Source organism: Solea solea, chromosome 11 (genome assembly GCF_958295425.1).
Source record: "Solea solea chromosome 11, fSolSol10.1, whole genome shotgun sequence".
Classification (NCBI taxonomy): domain Eukaryota; kingdom Metazoa; phylum Chordata; class Actinopteri; order Pleuronectiformes; family Soleidae; genus Solea; species Solea solea.
The window spans coordinates 25412469-25430447 of NC_081144.1; the positions used below are offsets into that span (position 1 = coordinate 25412469).

At 42.0% G+C, this 17979-nt stretch overlaps 1 protein-coding gene across 1 annotated transcript; it reads left to right on the top strand.

Annotated features, from left to right (window-relative positions):
- The first annotated feature begins 2001 nt into the window (after nt 1-2001).
- On the top strand, nt 2002-17973 carry atp6ap1lb (ATPase H+ transporting accessory protein 1 like b). The gene is made up of 7 exons (XM_058644048.1): nt 2002-2154; nt 10719-10756; nt 11148-11230; nt 13500-13738; nt 13891-13941; nt 15174-15417; nt 15744-17973. The coding sequence occupies exons 1-7, from the start codon at nt 2015-2017 to the stop codon at nt 15978-15980; spliced, it is 1032 nt and encodes a 343-aa protein (XP_058500031.1). The 5' UTR covers nt 2002-2014; the 3' UTR covers nt 15981-17973.
- The last annotated feature ends 6 nt before the right edge of the window (nt 17974-17979 follow it).

The window sequence follows — 17979 nt, forward strand, 5'->3', positions numbered from 1 at the left end:
GTCTGAGACATGTTTCCACCAAGTTTCTTGGAATTTGGTGCAACTTAGTTTTTATTACGGAGCTGTTTTCCACCATTTTTACGTATTTCCCTTATTTTATGTTTACATAATGCTAATAACATGTGGGACAGAACGTTAACAAGAGCAGATTCATCTTTGTCTGCTGTAGCACATGCTAGTGATCACGAAACCTGACTTTGCCAACTTCCGTAGCAGCTGATGTTTTTGATGATAACTTAGCTCAGAGTTAGCCCAAAGCTTATTTACTAGTTATTAATTTAATAGCATGTAGCTTAATTACTAGTTTCTTATTTAGCAGCAACTTATTTACTTGTAGTTATTTACTAGCTCGTAGTTTGCTAGCTACTTATGTACGAGCTTTTAGGTTATTTACCAGTTATTTACTAGTTCCTAGCTTATTTGCAAGATTATTTAATAGTTTCTCATTTACTAGCTCGTAGCTTATTTACCAGTTAGTGGCTGTAAATAAGTAACTGGTAAATGTTATATAGCTACAAGCCTATAAGTAACTAGCTTATTCACTTCTTACTTAACTACTAGCTTGATATCTTATTTACTTATTTACCAGCTAATAGCTTTTATACTAGTTGATAGCTTATTTACTAGTTACTTATTTACTAGCTTGTAGCTCATTTACTATTTTATAGATTATTTTCCAGTTTCTTATTTACTAGCTTTTAGCGTATTTACTAGCTACCTATGTACTATCTTATAGGTGATGTTTCTTATTTACTAGTTACTTTTTTTTTACTAGCTTGTTTACTGGTGCAGCTCGTTTTGTTCGTGCCTGAAAAATGCGATTGTTGGGGAAGAAAATTTGAAATATACGAGTGCAGACAGAATGTGGAGACAAACCATTTATCATTAGATACAAAGTTAGCTCTATTTTCATCTAAATATCCACATTCATGTCAGTATCAGTTGTTGGTCGACATGTAAACACACGTGTAAACTTTTATTTTGATATTTTTAAAAGCTCAAACTCGGTTTTTAGTTGAGTTCTCATTTATTTATTTTCCATTTATTGATATTTTAACCTATTTTTTACTCTTTCATATTACTGTTTTATTTATGTATTTATCTGGTTTTTTTTTAACATTGATTGTGGCCTTTTTGTTAATGTCGTGTGTACGGTGGTGTGTGAAAGTGTGTGTGTTCTTGTATTTGTGCCTTTGTGTGGACCAACAATGTTATAAACCATAGGCAATGAGGACATTTTTGGTCTGGTCCTACATCTTTAAAAGGCTTTTTTGGAGCTTAAGACCTGGTCTTAGGGTTAGGGTAAAGGTTAAGATAAGTGGTTTGCATTATGTCTATGAGCGTCCTCACTATGAATGGAGCGCAAGCAAACGTGTGTGTGAGTGTGGGTGTGCGTGCGCACGTGTGTGCACAATATGTACAGACAGATTGATCTGCACTGAATGAATGAATGAATGAATGAATAATTATAATACAAATCCTCCTGCACAATCTTGACCTTGACATTCTCAGGGTGATTCTCCACCTTGGTGTGTGTGTGTGTGTGTGTGTGCGTGTGTGCGTGCGCTTGTGTGTGTGTGTGTGTGTGTGTGCGTGCGCTTGTGTGTGTGTGTGTGCGTGTGTGCGTGTGTGTATGCAGGTCCACACACTGTTATTTGTAGGAAGCATAAGTATGATGGGATGTGTTGTGAAAAAGAATGAGCCTCTGTCTATACTTAGGGCTTGCCTGCAGTCGTGTGTGTGTGTGTGTGTGTGTGTGTGCATGAAAGAGAGGAAGAGGAGATAGAGAGCACAGGAGTAGATGTGGGAGGGAGGGAGAGGATGACAAAGAGGAGAGGAGGGGAGGAGAAGGTGCAGCAGCCGGGGAGACTGTGACGCACGCTGCCTGGCTCTGCTCGCTGCTCATTGGCTGCCGCCGCCGCCGCTCACAGGAGCTGGGAGAGTCAGCAGAGCAGATTATGAAGCGGAGTTCGAGCAGCAGCAGCAGCAGCAGCAGTCTCCTCTCATTGTCTCCATGGCTGCACACGCGTTCCTCCTCTGCTCCCTCGCCTTGCTCTCCACTCTGAGCCTCAGCCGACTCGGCCTCTGCTTCTCTGACGAGGAGCTGCAGCCGGGACTCGTCTATGAAGAAGTGCCTGAGATCCTGGACAGAAGGTAAAGACATCCATCCATCCAGGGAGGGAGGGAGGAGGGAGGAGGGGAGGAGGGGAGACGTGCAGGGATGCTGAGGATGCTGATGTTCTCGTTCTCTGCCGTCCCGTCTCTCCCACTTCACCTTGGCTGTTTGTGAAACCTGGAGCTGCTTTGTTTGTCTCAGTCTCAGGGAGGACTGCATCAGATCAGACGCCACACATCGATCACAGTCTCGCTACAGTACAGTGTTGTTCTAAGGCCTGCAGGAGAGAGAGAGAGAGACAGAGAGAGAGGGGGAGACAGACAGAGAGGGAGAGAGGAGATATGGATGGAGGTAAACAAGGAGAAAGAAGCAGAGGAGAGTAAAGGGGTTGATTTGTTTACTGATGCAGCCATTGATGTCTGCATCACACACACACACACACACACACACACACACATATGCGCAGCCCTGCAGGTCAAATCTGGACATTCAGTTCTCACACTCACTAAAAACAAAATCCACGTAAACATTTCAGCTGAATTGTTCTCCTCACAGTCAGAGCATGAACTTTACATGAAGATGAAGATGAAGAGAGTTTGTGTTTGAAACTGGACGCTGGAAACAAAAGAAAGAAGCAACGTTTTCCTGATAAACTTCAAATTTTAAGGTTCAGAGTTTGTCGCCCTCTGGTGGCTAACTTCTTCACTTTTAAATCCAGGAGACATTTTTTTGTCAGACTAAAACATCGTATGATTTTGGGTCAGTGACGGTTAGCGGTGTTTCTCTGTCGTACTCTGAGGGAGGCTAACGGCTAACGATACAGCAGCTTGGAAAACTTTACTGACAGCTTCAAAAATACAGGACAAGTGTATCGCGGCGCGTTCGATGCTACGATCTACGTCCACAGACAAACTGGTGAAAAGAAAAGATTGATCAGTGCGGCAAATGGAAGCTAAATGTTTACATAATGCTAATAACATGTGGGACAGAACGTTAACCAGAGCAGAATTCTTCTTTGCCTGCTATAGCACATGCTAATGCTAATTTGCGCCTCAGTGGATCACGAGTGGCCGTGCGATGGACTGCGAACTGTCAGCTGAGATTACAGCACCCCTGCGACCCTCCTGTGGAGGATAAAGTGGTGGAACATGGATGGATCGCGAAACCTGATGATGATTTAGCTGATAACTTCGCTCATAGTTAGCCTAAAGCTTATTTACGTGTTACTTGTTTAATAGCTTGAAGCTTATTACTTATTTACTAGCTTATTTATTAGCTACTTATTTGCTAACTTGTAGCTTTTTTACAAGCTACCTATTTGCTAGATCATAGCTTAATTACTAGTTTCTTATTTAGCAGCTTGTGGCTTAATTATCAGCCACTTATTTACTTGTAGTTATTTTCTAGCTCATAGCATCCTAGCTACTTATGTATGAGTTAGTTTATTAGTTAAATTAGTTTACTAGCTCATAGCTTATTAACCAGCTATTGGCAGTAAATAAGTAACTGGTAAATGACCTATAAGCTAGTACATAAGCAGCTAGTAAAGTAACTAGCTTATTTACTCTGTACTTAACTACTAGCTTGTATCTTATTTACTAGTTACCTAGTAAATAAGCATGTAGCTAATTTACTACCTTCTCATGTTCTAGTTTATAGGTTATTTACTAGCTTTTAGCTTACTCACTAGCAACCTATGTACTAGCTTATAGGTTATTAACCCGTTTATTTTTTCACTAGTCGTAGCTTGTTTACTGGCGTAGCTGCGTCTGCAGCTCTAGATAAACTCACGGCGTCAAAGACTGTGAATAATATTGAGCTAAATCTGTGTCACAGATGACGACGTAACAGAATCCTCTTCACCGTACCAATGATTAAAAACAACAAACAACCTCAAAGACACAACCCGCTTCATTGTTTGTGATGTAAACGATTCTTTATGTGAACAAACTGTCATGTTTTCATTTATGACACAATCTAATCTGACGACATGAATGCGATGAACAATAACTTGGATTTAGAGTTGAATGTGTCATGGGACTGATCTCATTACAGCTCAGTGTACTCCAGAGTGTGTGCGTGTGTGTGCGTGTGTGTCGCTCAGACACGAGTAGCTTTTATGCTGATTTCTCGCGGGGTTCTGGTCTCGTTTCCTCTGCATTAAACTTTTGTGCGTAACTCTGCAGCGTCTCCAGTCGCAGCCCTGACACACTTGAACATATGAGCTTATACAAGAGCAGCCATTCACGGCGTATATATCACTGCTGCTGCTGCTGCTGAGAGCAGGAGAAAACATGCACTCAGCTTTATTTTGTGAGATAAACGAGCAGCAAAGAGCTTTACAACATGATTAAAAACACAGGTCAGCATGAGCTGATGTTATTTTCTTACCTTGTTCTTTTTCTGACAACAAACCTGATTCATCGCGCTCCATATGCTCACGAGGAACTTATGTTCACAGTTAATTTTAGAAATAGTTGTGTTGTGTTTATCCCATTAAATGTTGTCCATGACTCATTGCAGTTCAAAAGATGATCAGAGAGTTTTATTTTAATGACTGAAACAAGTTCCTCTGCTAAGCTACAAACTAGTAAATAAGTAACTGGTGAATGACCTCTAAGCTAGTACATACGTAGCTACTAAATAAGCTACAAGCTTATAAGTAACTAGCTTATTTACTCCTAACTTAACTACTAGCTTATTTATTAGCATTTACCTTGTTTACTACCTTCTCCTGTACTAGCTTTTTTACTACCTTGTAGCTTATTTACTAGATAGATAGCTACTCTGGTTTCTTTGCTCCATGAAACAAAGAAATCATTAAAAACGGAATCATTTTTATTTGAGGACATCATCATTTCCAGGTTTGACAAACACTGATCAATCGATTAATCAGGGAAATGTTCGACAGAAACGTATAAAAACAAACGTCTGATAATGAAGTGATGAGGAAAGTTCTCTCGTACAATTTTTAAGAGAATTCTAATATTTGGAAGCTGCAAAGTTAAATAAAGAAAATTTACATTTTTAAAGTTTTACACAAGTGAGTAACAATACACTGTATATTCATTTTACTTTAAAAAAAACCAAACAAATAAAAAGGTTAATTTTTGGTGCATCAAATCAAATTCTCTTTGAAATAAATAATAATAAAAATCACATTTAACAGAATACAAAATAATGCTAACGCAGCGCTAGCAGGCTACATGGCGTGCTGCGTTCATGGTCAGAACTACTGTAGGAATTTATCCATGAATGAGGCACAGTGATATTAATGTACTTTATGAAATCATGAAGAAGTACATGATGACACACGATCATCGCCGGGTTTCACGTTCTTCTTTTGTCTGATACGTCGTCGATAAACACGAGGCCACCGTTCATACGTGTTATTTTATTCTTCACGTTTTCATTTTCATTCATAGGACAAACTGAAGGTGATTGATTTATTAGTTTAGTTCACAGCAGATTTAACTGTAACCTAATTTACATGAATAGTGTAAATAATGGTTTATGTTGAACATGTGAACCTTGTTTAATCTATTTACTCTTCTCCATTAATCACTGTTTCATTTCCTTATACTTATAATTCATATATACAGTGTGTGCCCACACACCAATTAAAGACATTTTAACATAAATATCAACTATATTACAATAAATTGTGTAAATAATAATGTTTATAAATAGATACATACAAAACACGAGGCTAATCTAATGTAATCTAATCTATGATATCCAAAGAATATTTTTGCTACTTTATATTTCAGTGTTAGGGTTTTCTTATCTTTGTGGAACATTTAACTTAACATTTGCTCTGTTTCCCTTTGTTATTTGTTTATTTTAGTTTCTTTCTATTTCTATTGTTTTGTTTGGAAAGGCTCGTTATATCATCTGCATAGAAACAGGCCAAGTTTTTCACAGGTGGAAAGAGAGTCATGTGATCGTGTCCGCATCATCAATGAAGGAGAACTTCTGTTTGGTCTGCTTTGACATCTCGTATCTGATTCATATCTGATTTATTTCCACATACAAACGAGTCCAGAAACTGATGCTGTCCAAGTACAGTGACTTCAATTTGTGTACTTGCCAGTACTAAGTACTTAAGAATACCGTCCATCCATCATCCAGCCATTGCCACTTTAGTATTAGCAGATGAAAATAAGACAAAGAATTCAAATATTTCAGCTTTTATTTCTACGTATTAGAGCCTTTCTTCTCCTGCTCCTCTCGACAGAGCACACGTTACAGTTTTGTCATCATTGCTTTTCTCAAAGTGTTTCCAAACTGCTGACGTTGCGTCACACCTGCTCAGCTCACATGAAGATACGTAATCGTGGAGTAGTTTTACGAATACAAGTGCGAGTACACGAGGGCAGCACCGGACCTGATACCTGACACCTGATCCTGGTATCAGCACATCCCTGTGATCCCTAAGATCAGAAGTGGGTCACTTGCAGCGTGTGTGTGGGTGCAGAGGCTCAGGCCCAGAACGGGACTTGTTTACAAGTTTGAGGAGCAGACAGGAGGCCACGCCTTCACATGAAGGATGATCGTCCATCTGTGGATGAACATAATCACCAGGGAAACGTATGGATGCACTTGTGCCTGCTCATATTTAAGGTGGCGACGTGGGTCTAGGAGTGGCTCTGGAAGCACTTTGATTATATAAAGGGTCTGTTCAGCACCCAGGCACCATGTGACAGGCTGAGCCAATGACGGGGCAGCAGTAGCAATCCTGTCTGCGCTGCTGACCTCGCGAAACTGGCACAGGAACAAACGGCTTTAGTTAGCACTGACACACACACACACACACACCTACTTCCCTGGCTCCTTTCAGCCAGCTGAGGTCTGGGTAGGTGCAGAGAAGGAGGGAGCTGCTGCTGCTGCTGCTGCTGCTGTTGTGTTGAGCTAAGGCTGCAGATGCAGCTTGTTTACAACAATCGCAGAAGTGGCTGTGAAGTGTTTACACGGAGGTTTCTCGTATCCGTGCAGGTATTCACACACGTGCCAAAGAAAGAAAGAACTCCTTTGGCAGCTCTTTCATATTCACTTGCTTACTAAGTGTTACCACGCAGTGACGCCTCCCACCGCTTTGTGATTTGCTGTTTTGAAGGCTCTAGTTTTTTGTATTTCGGCTGGTGACACTAACAATCGAAGCACTCATACGTGATTGAGCGGAACGGCAGGTTTGATTGACAGCTTGTCCACTGCTCGTCCACTAAGATTGAGCTACGGACGTCACATGACTCAGTGTTTACACCGCCATGTTGGCAGGAAAGGCCCCAGTGGCTGAATAGCTGAGCAGTGTTACTGATCAGGTACGAGCCAATGAACGATGAGGTGAAAACACAACCTGGACGAATGTTGCATTTACCACCGACTTATATCCAAACATTTGAAAAACATGACGTTCAATATCCAATTCGAGAACAGGACCAATAAAATACTCTATTAATTAATATTATTAATATTAATATTATCTATTAATCAAATGTGAGTGCAAACTGACTGAACTTGGTCTGTGGAACCTCCTCAGTTACTATAGTGCTGTGTTTTCATCATTGTACAGTTTAGTACCATCTGGTACAGTTTAGTACAAGTCATCGATTAATGAAGAAAATGGTCGACAGAAACGTATAAAAACAAACATCTAATCATGAAGGAAAGGAACATGTGAACCTTGTTTAATCTATTTACTCTTCTCCATTAGACATTTTAACATAAATATCAACTATATTAAAATAAATTGTGTAAATAATGTGTATAAATAGATACATACAAAACACAAGGCTAATCTAATGTAATCTAATTTATAATATCCAAAGAATATTTTTGCGACTTTATATTTCAGTGTTAGGCTTTTCTTATCTTTGTGGAAGATTTAACTTAACATTTGCTCTGTTTACGGTCTGGTACAGTCTGGTTCAGTTTGGTACGGTCTGGTACAGTCTGGTACAGTTTGGTACGGTCTGGTTCAGTTTAGTGCGGTCTGGTACAGTGTGGTACAGTTTAGTACGGTTTAGTACAGTCTGGTTCAGTTTGGATTGGTTAAGTCCTGGTCAGAGTACCTTTACTCGTTGGCTGTGTGAAAAAGTGCAGGATTTTCTTCACGACATAGAGAAAGGTCAAAGGTCATGAACATGGATGAGCATCTCTTAACGTTATCCCGCTGTAAAGTCACTCGTCTTCAGTCAGGTGACTTCTGCCCAAGTTTCACTCATTCATTTGAGCAGCGCCACCATGAGGAGACATGAAGTAGTGACGGCCAGTGAGTGAAACTGGCAGTGATTGTTTACTTTAGAGCATCTTAATTTGATCATTACAACATTGATATTTGCCCGTGAGTATCAATTATCCATATCTAAACAGGTATTTTGACCCGCCCCTACCGTCCTGTACCAAACCAAAGCGTTCCACTCGGGTGGAAACGCGGCTGATGACGTTCTAATCCTCAGACTGGTGCACGCTCAGTCACAATTCCACGGGTCACTTCAAATCTATTAATTAGCGCCTCAGCTGCCCAGAACGCCGCAAGTTCTGACATCATGGCTTAATCTCTTCATCTTGTTCACGACTCTCCATATTCGGGCTGTGATGGACTGGCTCTGTGCTTACCGCTAATCCTAATCCATCTGGCACTAAACTGTACAATATTGCCCAGGTGAAAAAGCACCAGACAGGCAGATTATTGCCTCACGCTGCTGGCATTGATATGACGCCTGGCACTTTGAGACTGCAGCCAGTGTCTGCTCACCTTTTCTTGACCTGTTCTTGTCTCACCTGCCCAAACGTCACTCAGGACTCCAGAGACGCCTCAGTTGTTTTATTTGGGAGAAAATAAAGGACTTGTGGACATATTTTAAGCAGCTGAAACACACTCTTGTGTCTCTAAATCAAGGCTGATTTTTCTTATGTCACTTATCTTAGCTTTAAGTAGGGCAGGCGTGGGTAACCACAGTCTGGGTCACCATCAGAGGGAAACAGAGTGACGACAGTAGCCATTGACTGGTTTTTGTGTGTAAATTTAGAGTGAATATTTAGGTCATGTTCAGAGTGTCGTCTTCGTCTTCTGAAAAGGTCTCCCCTGAAAGCACAGCATCCGTTATTCCACTCCAGATGAAGCTTTGTTGTGCTGTAATTCACGTGAGACATGAAGACAAACGGGAGGGAAGACACATAAAGAAAGTCACGTCAAGCCCATTATAAGTGACTGTTGTGTGGAGATTAGCGATGTCAGACCCAGATGATCGGTATAAGGACAGACCGGGATGTAGATGACAGACAGTACGGACCAACACAATATGGCAGCGCCGCTGGGTAAGCCCATTGCTGCTGCATTATGTCTCTGATTAGACGGTTAAAAGGATCAGGATTAGCTTTAAGAAAGTCCCGAGGCTTTGCCGGGGCTTTAGTTTGACCAAGAGCAAGACAGGCGGGGCCAACATGTGAGCGTAAAGGACGTAGCTGTGTACGTATGTAGGTCAGTCGCACATCAAACATCAGTCATGTGGAAAACTGTCTATGATATTCAGTCGATTCATTACAAAAACTCTAACATTAATACCACTCCAAAGATTAGAGAATTCATTAGGAGATGAGATTAAAAAGAAAAGTTACCAATTTAATTGGCATAAGGCTTATATTCAGTCTGAGTAGCTTTGTCCATGGTTTCCTGGGTTTGTCCATTTGGGATCCATGTGACTGAAACCCTGCAGAATGTGCCCACTTCATGCTCATGTCAACTTAGTACCCAGGAAGTCTGGCAAGGTTCAGTTTCTTTCAAACCTGCTGGCTTTTTTGTGTAGTTCACACAGTGTTGTCCTGCATGTGTGTGTGGACACGTCTTATACACCACATATTGCTCTGTGACAGCAAGGGAAGCTCTTGGTTGTGTGTTGTTTGCTCAGCGATGGTGAGTGTTCATATACGTTTGTGTTCATCATACGCTGTAAATAAAAACATTATTCTCCACATTTAAGCATTTAGCAGATGCTTTTATCTAAAGGGACTTACAAGAGAGGAATAAACTCCATAGAAGAAGTCTTGGACAGAACTCCACTGGATAGGAGCAGTGGACTGACAGAGGGTGAGAGTGCCGAGGTGGATGCAAGTGCAGAAGGGTGATAGTTGGGGTCACCCACCCTGGACAGATCACCAGTCCATCACAGGGCCACACATACAGAGAGACAAACAACCATTCACTCTCACTCTCACACCTACGATCACTTTAGAGTGACCAATTTACCTAATCCCTAATCTCTATATTGGAAGTTTTTGGACTGTGGGAGGAACCCGGTAAAACCCCCCGCACACACAGGGAGAACATGTGACCTCCATGAAGAAAGGCCCTTGTTCCAACCGGGGCTTGAACCCGGGTCTTGCTGCAAAGGCAAGAGAGCTAACAACTACACCGACCATGCGCCCCGATATAGATATTGAAAGACACTTTCAATATCAAGTGAAACATGCTAATGTGTAAATAGCTTTATCACAAAAACACATGGCAAGCTCAAACACTTCCCTACATCCTTGTGTTCACACGACCTCATTGAGTCTTCGCTCTCTCTCTCTCTCTTCCTCTCTCTCTCTCTCTCCGCAGCAAAGAGAATCCCAAACAAGCAACAAGAGTCACATCAAGTAAGTAACAAACGCAGAGTGACACAAGGTCTGATTCAAGCAAACCTGTTATTCTGATGCCGATGTGTCGGAAACAAGGATGGGACTAATAATGTGTGTGTGTGTGATGGTAAATCATATGTTTGTGCATGAGGCTGAGCAGTTATTTGTAAACAGTGAAACAAAGTGCTGATGAGTCACAGCGATGACGCAAAACCCCTGGAAATAGAGCCTGAGCTCAGACGTGGGCACAAAATCCCTGTGTGTGTGTCGTCAGTGTGAAATCACACCAACTCTTGTGATTAAGTCTGCAATGCAGCACCGTGTGTGTGTGTGTGTACATATCTGTACATATATGCACAGTGCACCGATATAAACGTTTTTTCATGGTATGGTAATGTTTGATTTTCAGGTCAAGATGGCGGCTACGGCTTAGATAGTGAAGAGGTTACTCTGACGCCTGAAGATGAAAGCCCACTCAGGAGAATACTGCAGGTACACACACACAAACACACACACAAACACACACACCCTCGATATAATCCATTTCCCAGTCCTTCACCCTAACATTAACCATCACAACTAAGTGTCGAACCCTAAAACCTGGTCTTAACCCCCCCAAAAAGCAGCAGTCAAAATGTCCTGATTTCCGTATGTTTGTTTTGGTCCTAACAAACCAACAAATACAAGAACACACACACACACACACACTTAACCCTAAAACCGGGTCTTAACCCTAAAGAAGCCCTTTAACATTATGAGAACCACAGGAAATGTCCTCACAAAGATATAAGTGCGAGTTTACACACACACACACCACTGAGCCTCACACTTGACCTTGGATGTTGGTCCAACCACCCCCCCGCCCCCACACACACACACATGTGACTGAAAACACAGTGAAACCATATGTTGCATCAGCTGATGCATCGAGGATTAACTGATTCCTCCCACTAACCTCCTCCAAGCTATTCTACATTAATAATTCCCAGCAGTATTTATACATACTGTATATATATATATATATATATATATATATGTACATATACATTGTCATTCCATTTCCATCAGTCTTTCTATTTCAAATAGAGATAATGTCATGGCCATCATGGCCGTCATGGCCGTTGTGGCCGTGACTCCATGTCTTGTAAAAGCAGAGCTGGATTAGCCCAAATGCAAAAGAGATTAAAAAGCCAGTTTTTCTATCTGTTCTGGTTCAGCAACGAGTGCTACACGCACGTTCAGAAGACATCTGTTTTCTACAGTGAGGACACAATTAACTCTGAGAATCAGTGGTGGGCGGAAGAATGAACTTCACACATAACTTTGCGACACTTTGCGATCGGAGAACGAGCTTGTGACACTCAGTTTCATCAGTTTGATACAAAACTGAGTTACTATGTAATTATATACACAGTGCAGCGACACACGTTTCAGCCTGGTCTGGATGTTATGTTTTGGCAAATAGTTTCATACCAGTGCAGCACTCAGAACGAATGCAGTGGGCTCTGTGTGAGAGAGGCACATACCAGCCAGCATCTTCTTTCCTTGTGGGCCCCATAAGGTTTATATTTGGGCTGACAATATGGGTCAATATGGGGGTAGAGTGGCTCAGTGGTTAAGTCCGGTACCCTGTGTGCGAAAGACATCATGGTCGCAATGGTCGCAAGTTCGACTCTACCCCTGGCTGATTGTACTCAATTCCATTGTAAGTCGCTTTGGATAAAAGCGTCTGCTAAATGACATGTAATGTAATGTAATGTCCCAAGTGGGTTTCTCTGTGGTTACCACTTCAAGCTCATGCCCACTTAGTAACCAAGTAGCTTGGAAAGGTTACAAAGTGGTGGTGAGCTTAAAGTGGGCAAACACGGGTGGACAAACCCACTTGGGACCCATATTGTCAGCCCAAATGTAACCCATACTGACACGCTGGCTTGGATCTGTCACATTTCCACAGACATCTCTTGCATTTCATTTCCAAGCAATGTCAAATTTTTTAAGTCCATTAGTAAGTCAACTGCCAAGTTTGAAGTCTGTACCACAGCTAAGTCCTCAAAGTAGAACTGTTATACTGCTCCAGGTGTCCACATACCACAACTATCATTTTATCTGTCCCCCAGATAGTATGTCCATGTGGGTCCCAAGCAGGTTTGTACGTGGTTTCTATGGTGGCCCCACTCACTTCATGCCCATGGCCACTTAAGACCCCTTCCAGGCTACCTGGGTACTAAGTGGGCAAATTATGCAGGTCCCACATGTTTTGAGTAACATGGGAAGCCCATGTGGAACGGTCCAGGGTGGAACCCGCCTATCGCCCTATGTCAGCTGAGATTGGCACAGCACCCTCGCGACCCTCTGTGGAGGATAAAGCAGTAGATGATGATAGATGGATGGATGGGAAGCCCATGTGGCCAAATATGAGTGGGGCCACCATGGAAACCGTGGATAAACCCACTTAGGACCCATAATTTCAGTCCGAATATAACCCTTATGTTGGCTGGGTTCAGAAATGTCACAACGTCTGTAAAACCTTGATACTGATCAATTATCAATTAACATGTCATCTGATGCATCTTTGCATTGACTTCATATGAAATTTGTGACGAGATTTTTTTTTAAATTGCATTTAGCAAGAACACACAGAAGGGGGGACCGCCTCTTTGTAAAAATCCTGGCTCCTGGGTGATGTGTTTTGTTGTCGGATGCTGTCTAACTTTCTCTTAGATGTACCCTGAGCTTCGAATTCCTTTCTTTGTGTTTGCAGCCTTTTAATTGGCACCAGCCGGGAATGTCCCACAGCAAGAGGAAGCTACTCCAGTCTCTGATGGGTCCTTATGGGCCTCTGAGCGTGTCTTACAATGGGAAGATCTGTATTCTGTTCAAGGCAAAGCGCCTGGCAATCCGTTACAGGAATCACACCTTCATCGATCTGACAGAGAAGGTCTTCAACCCCACTGCACCCGTGGACACTAAAGGGTCCGTCTGCACCAAGGACAAAGCTACGTAAGTCAAACTGGATCAGAGGAGCAACTTCTTGTTTGTTTGTTTGTCATCTGCATAAATTTGATACCTCACCCAGAAAGTCATAGAAATATCTACAGAACGTATAAGAACTGTACATTCATTTTATAATTTCACTGTATCTTCTGCAACAGCCTTTCATTAAAGTTCGGAGATGTGGAGGACTTGCGAGGTCTAGTAATCAGGTAAAATGCAACGTTTAATTCAAATATTTTTACTGACCAGCATTGCATATATATATATATTTATATATGTGTATATATATATATATATAATGTAATATTTCACCAACATTGGGAGGTAATCCTTTTAAATTTGGCTGACACTTTATTGGATGCACGGACAAACGGACTACATTTTCGTGGTCAAAATTCCAAGATTGTGGAATGGCTGTATGTTGCTAGACATTCTCTGGAACTTTTCCTTCAGATAATATCTATTTCCATGCCAGACACCTAAATGATATGTGAACAACAAAGTCCAAACCCAAATTTCTGGACATTATTCAAAGATCATGTCTGAAAACAGCTTTAGATGAATTGTTACGAGCTGGGTGACCAAATCATTACCAAACATCTCATGTTTGTGGATTCTTTATGTTAAATTCCTTTAAATCAACAATATGTTGCATGTAATAAGAATCTGGAAAATAGCCAGTAGAGCTCCGGTATAGCTGACGTCACACAACCAAGGTAACGACCCCCATTGGCAACACATAAATCAGACAACTTGTCTTTCTCTGGCTGTTTTTGTCATAAAAGTGAAGATGGTGGATAGATGTTGTGCTGTGCTGTGTTGGAGACAGGCTAACAGGCTAACGGAGAACATTTCACCAGATCCCCACAGATTCAGAGGGACGGTGAAAGTGAATCACTGCTATGAAACGTGCTCACAGTGAGCAATGGGAACAAATACAAGCAACAGATTTTGTGGTTAACTCTCTGTAAATCATGGACATGGAGATTCACCAATAATCAGGAAGTTGAAGATATCAGGACACTGCAGGTCTGGAATAATGTTCTCTCCACCTGTTTACAAACTCGTACAATGCATGGCCGGGGGCATTATAAGGCTCAGATATATTCAGTCTGTCAAATTTTGCGTCATATTGGTCGATCTCCGTGGATTTAAAGTGACAGTAAACTCTGACAGGTTGAATCCAGCACCGGTCCTGTTTGCGTTGGCTGTATCTTTGCCTGCCAACATGGCGGCTCATAGGGAATGAGTTACATGATGTCCGGAGCTCTATAGAAAAATATTCAGTTCAATTCTGTTAAGAAATGAATTTGTGTAAAAGTATCAGTGTGTCATACACATCACATCAACATACAGCATATAATAATACAATCACAACTAAGGCCTATAGGTTGAAGGTTTGTATGTGTGTATGTAGCTAACTGGGTTGCTCTTCTGTCAGGCTTCAGATGTCCAACACCTTTTATGAGGCAGCCGGTCAAAACTGGTTCACACTAGACAGCGTTCACATCCACTACAACTGGACCCAAGAGGCTACGTTCAACGCCAGCGAGGTCTACGCTCCTGCCACCTCATCCTACCATTGCCAGCACGTCAGCAGCCTGCACAAATATGACACCCTGCTAGTGCCCAGCTCCCACACTGACACATCCGCTAACTGGCACATCACTTTCACTGATTTCCAGGTATACTCTGGCACATGGAGCCCACTTCTTTTTGTCTTCTTACAATGTTGGCACAATCACTGATGTATCTTTGTACCTCATGAGTGCACACGTGCTTGTTAGCTTGCCAACAGTCTCCTTTTGTGTTCCGCCTCTTTGGCTGCTTGTCAGTCAGTGTGTCTGTCCGTTTACTGTCTGTTTGGCAGTCTGTCTGTTCAGCCATCTGCTCAGTTATCTCGATCCGTTCATCTGCCCGATGTCTCTAGGCCTGGTAAACCCAGCAAGAGCCAGTTGTCCTCTTTATTTAGTCTAATCTGATCTTTCCACCATCTCTTTTGCTCTTCCAGATCCAGGCCTTCAATGTGCAGTCGAACAAGTTTGCATCAGCCAGCGACTGCGCCACTTTCCTGACGCCGGCCATCCTCATGGGCTTGGTGACATCCTTGATCCTGCTACTTGTCTTAGCCTACGCTCTGCACATGGTGGTACACCTCAAGCACATTGACCGCTACGAGGAACACAAAGCTACCGTCTATTTTCCCCGTAGTCCGGAGGCCGAGTTACCGGACAAGAACAGCCTGTGAAGGGAAAAGAGAAGAGCGAAAGGATGAAGAAAGGGGAAGAGAGGGAGAAAAAAGCGGAGAAGCCGAGGAGCAAGTGAATCCAAGAGTGAAAAAGTATCCTCCACTGAACATTTCTTAAAGAAAAATGACAATTTTGCCTGTTCTTACCAAAACCTTAGTCTTAACTACTTTAAGTAAACATGAAAGACCGTGGCTTGGATACTTTTTCTTCTTTCCTCACTGACCTGCATCTTGGCATCCATGTTTTTATGAAGGCCTTTGGATGTTCAAGCCTCTCCCTGGGAGATGGTTCCTGATCCTAAAGGTCGAGGACAGCCCCCGGGCCCTGAAGGGCAACAACAGGCCTTTACCCCAGCCAGCCATTAAAAACCACAACAGGCTAGCAACTGTAGCTAAGACAGCTAATGTCAGATGCTCCTGGTTAAATGTATGTTACATCAAGCTTTTATTACACTCACATCAACCTTCCAGCTTTCATTACAGTGTATTTTGTCGAATTCTGCTGCAAGAAATGTGCATATACTTCAAAACAGACAAGTTTTATAGCTAAAATAGCCGTATCAGCTGCATGCCATAAACCGCTGGTCTGTCTGGGCTAGTGCAGTGTTTCCTAATAATAAGGATTATGGAGAGTCTTGCATGAGATGCAGATAAAAAATGATCAAATATGGCACAAAGCGGAAGGAGCTTGAAAAGCTTTTTGAGTGTGACTTGGATGGAAGTATCGGGAACCACTGGTCTAGCATCTGGCTGGAGTGAACGGACCAGCACTAACTGACCCTTCAGAGCCTCTGGCGTCTCTCTCGCCTTGCCCCGATCATGACTGCTCGCATGGGACTCAACTGTGAAACGGCCTTTTACAGACCAGCCAGACTGAAGGGGTTCAAAGTGTGTGGGGGGGGGGTTCTATAAACTAGCACAACGTTGGTTGGTTAGTCGCCGAAGCGCTAACACCAAAAACAAACTATAAAAGACTATTTACAAGGAACTATGCTGCACAAGACGGCCCGTCTGAGGGCGTACATGGCAGGAACACGGGGTCTTGGGATGACTTGACTCTCTAAGAGTCGACATGTGAACAAAAAGAGGCCACGGCGTCCTCCATCGACGCCACTGGATCTGACTGCCAAAGTGAAGCTACAATGGAGTTGCCATAAAACATGGTGAGCGACAGTGTAAGACAATGTGAACGTGAAAGCTAACGTTACAGCTGTGTACAAAAAAACTAAAAAAAACACGTACATGTACAGAAATGTCACTCCGCGGAGGTCATCTTATTCTTTTTTTATATACAATGTAACCATAAAATACTATTAGGTACAGGATGACTATGCTAATCCTCATAACCAAAAGGATATACAAAGCTGTAGATACGATCTCTATACGATCATAGCGGTTTACGATCATCAAATATTGCACAACTAATAAACATAGGTACAAGTAAGACATTGTGCTATGAGGATTGGTGTCAATGCATTATGATTTTTTTCTTTTCTTTTCTACAACGTATTAACATATTACACTGTCTATCTTATTTTGTTTCATACTGTACCCGACAATTAAAGGTCTGGTTCCATCTTAACTGTAAATTACAGTACAAATTCCAACCATCGATGGACGATACCGTGGAATGCCGTTCCCGCTCATCTGGCAATTTACAGATACTCTTATCATTATTTTGCCAGAGGCCACACTAGCAGCAGTTAACAGTGACATCAGTGAGTCATTACTACTGATTAAAAAAATAAAAAACACAACAGCATGACAGTAAATAGATATCTTAACATTCGATATGGCAGTTCTGTCAATCTGTAGCAGTGTGAAATGTGTTTGGTCATAAATGTATCCTACAAAATATGAAATGAGTGGAGGCGACAGTTGTTCAACGACCAACTGGTGTAGAGTGAACAATAAATGGTGTTCAGAGGAAAACGTGTGCTGTGGTTATTATATGTAAATCAATGTATCGATGCTGTCACGGCCACGTTGACACTGAAAG

What these genes read in the sequence shown, in the direction of transcription:
- atp6ap1lb (XM_058644048.1), top strand. Translation starts at nt 2,015, where the DNA reads ATGGCTGCACACGCGTTCCTCCTCTGCTCCCTCGCCTTGCTCTCCACT. An exon ending in CCTGAGATCCTGGACAGAAG is followed by an intron (nt 2,155 to 10,718) that starts GTAAAGACATCC and finishes CTCTCTCCGCAG; the next exon opens with CAAAGAGAATCCCAAACAAG. An exon ending in TCACTTTCACTGATTTCCAG is followed by an intron (nt 15,418 to 15,743) that starts GTATACTCTGGC and finishes TTGCTCTTCCAG; the next exon opens with ATCCAGGCCTTCAATGTGCA.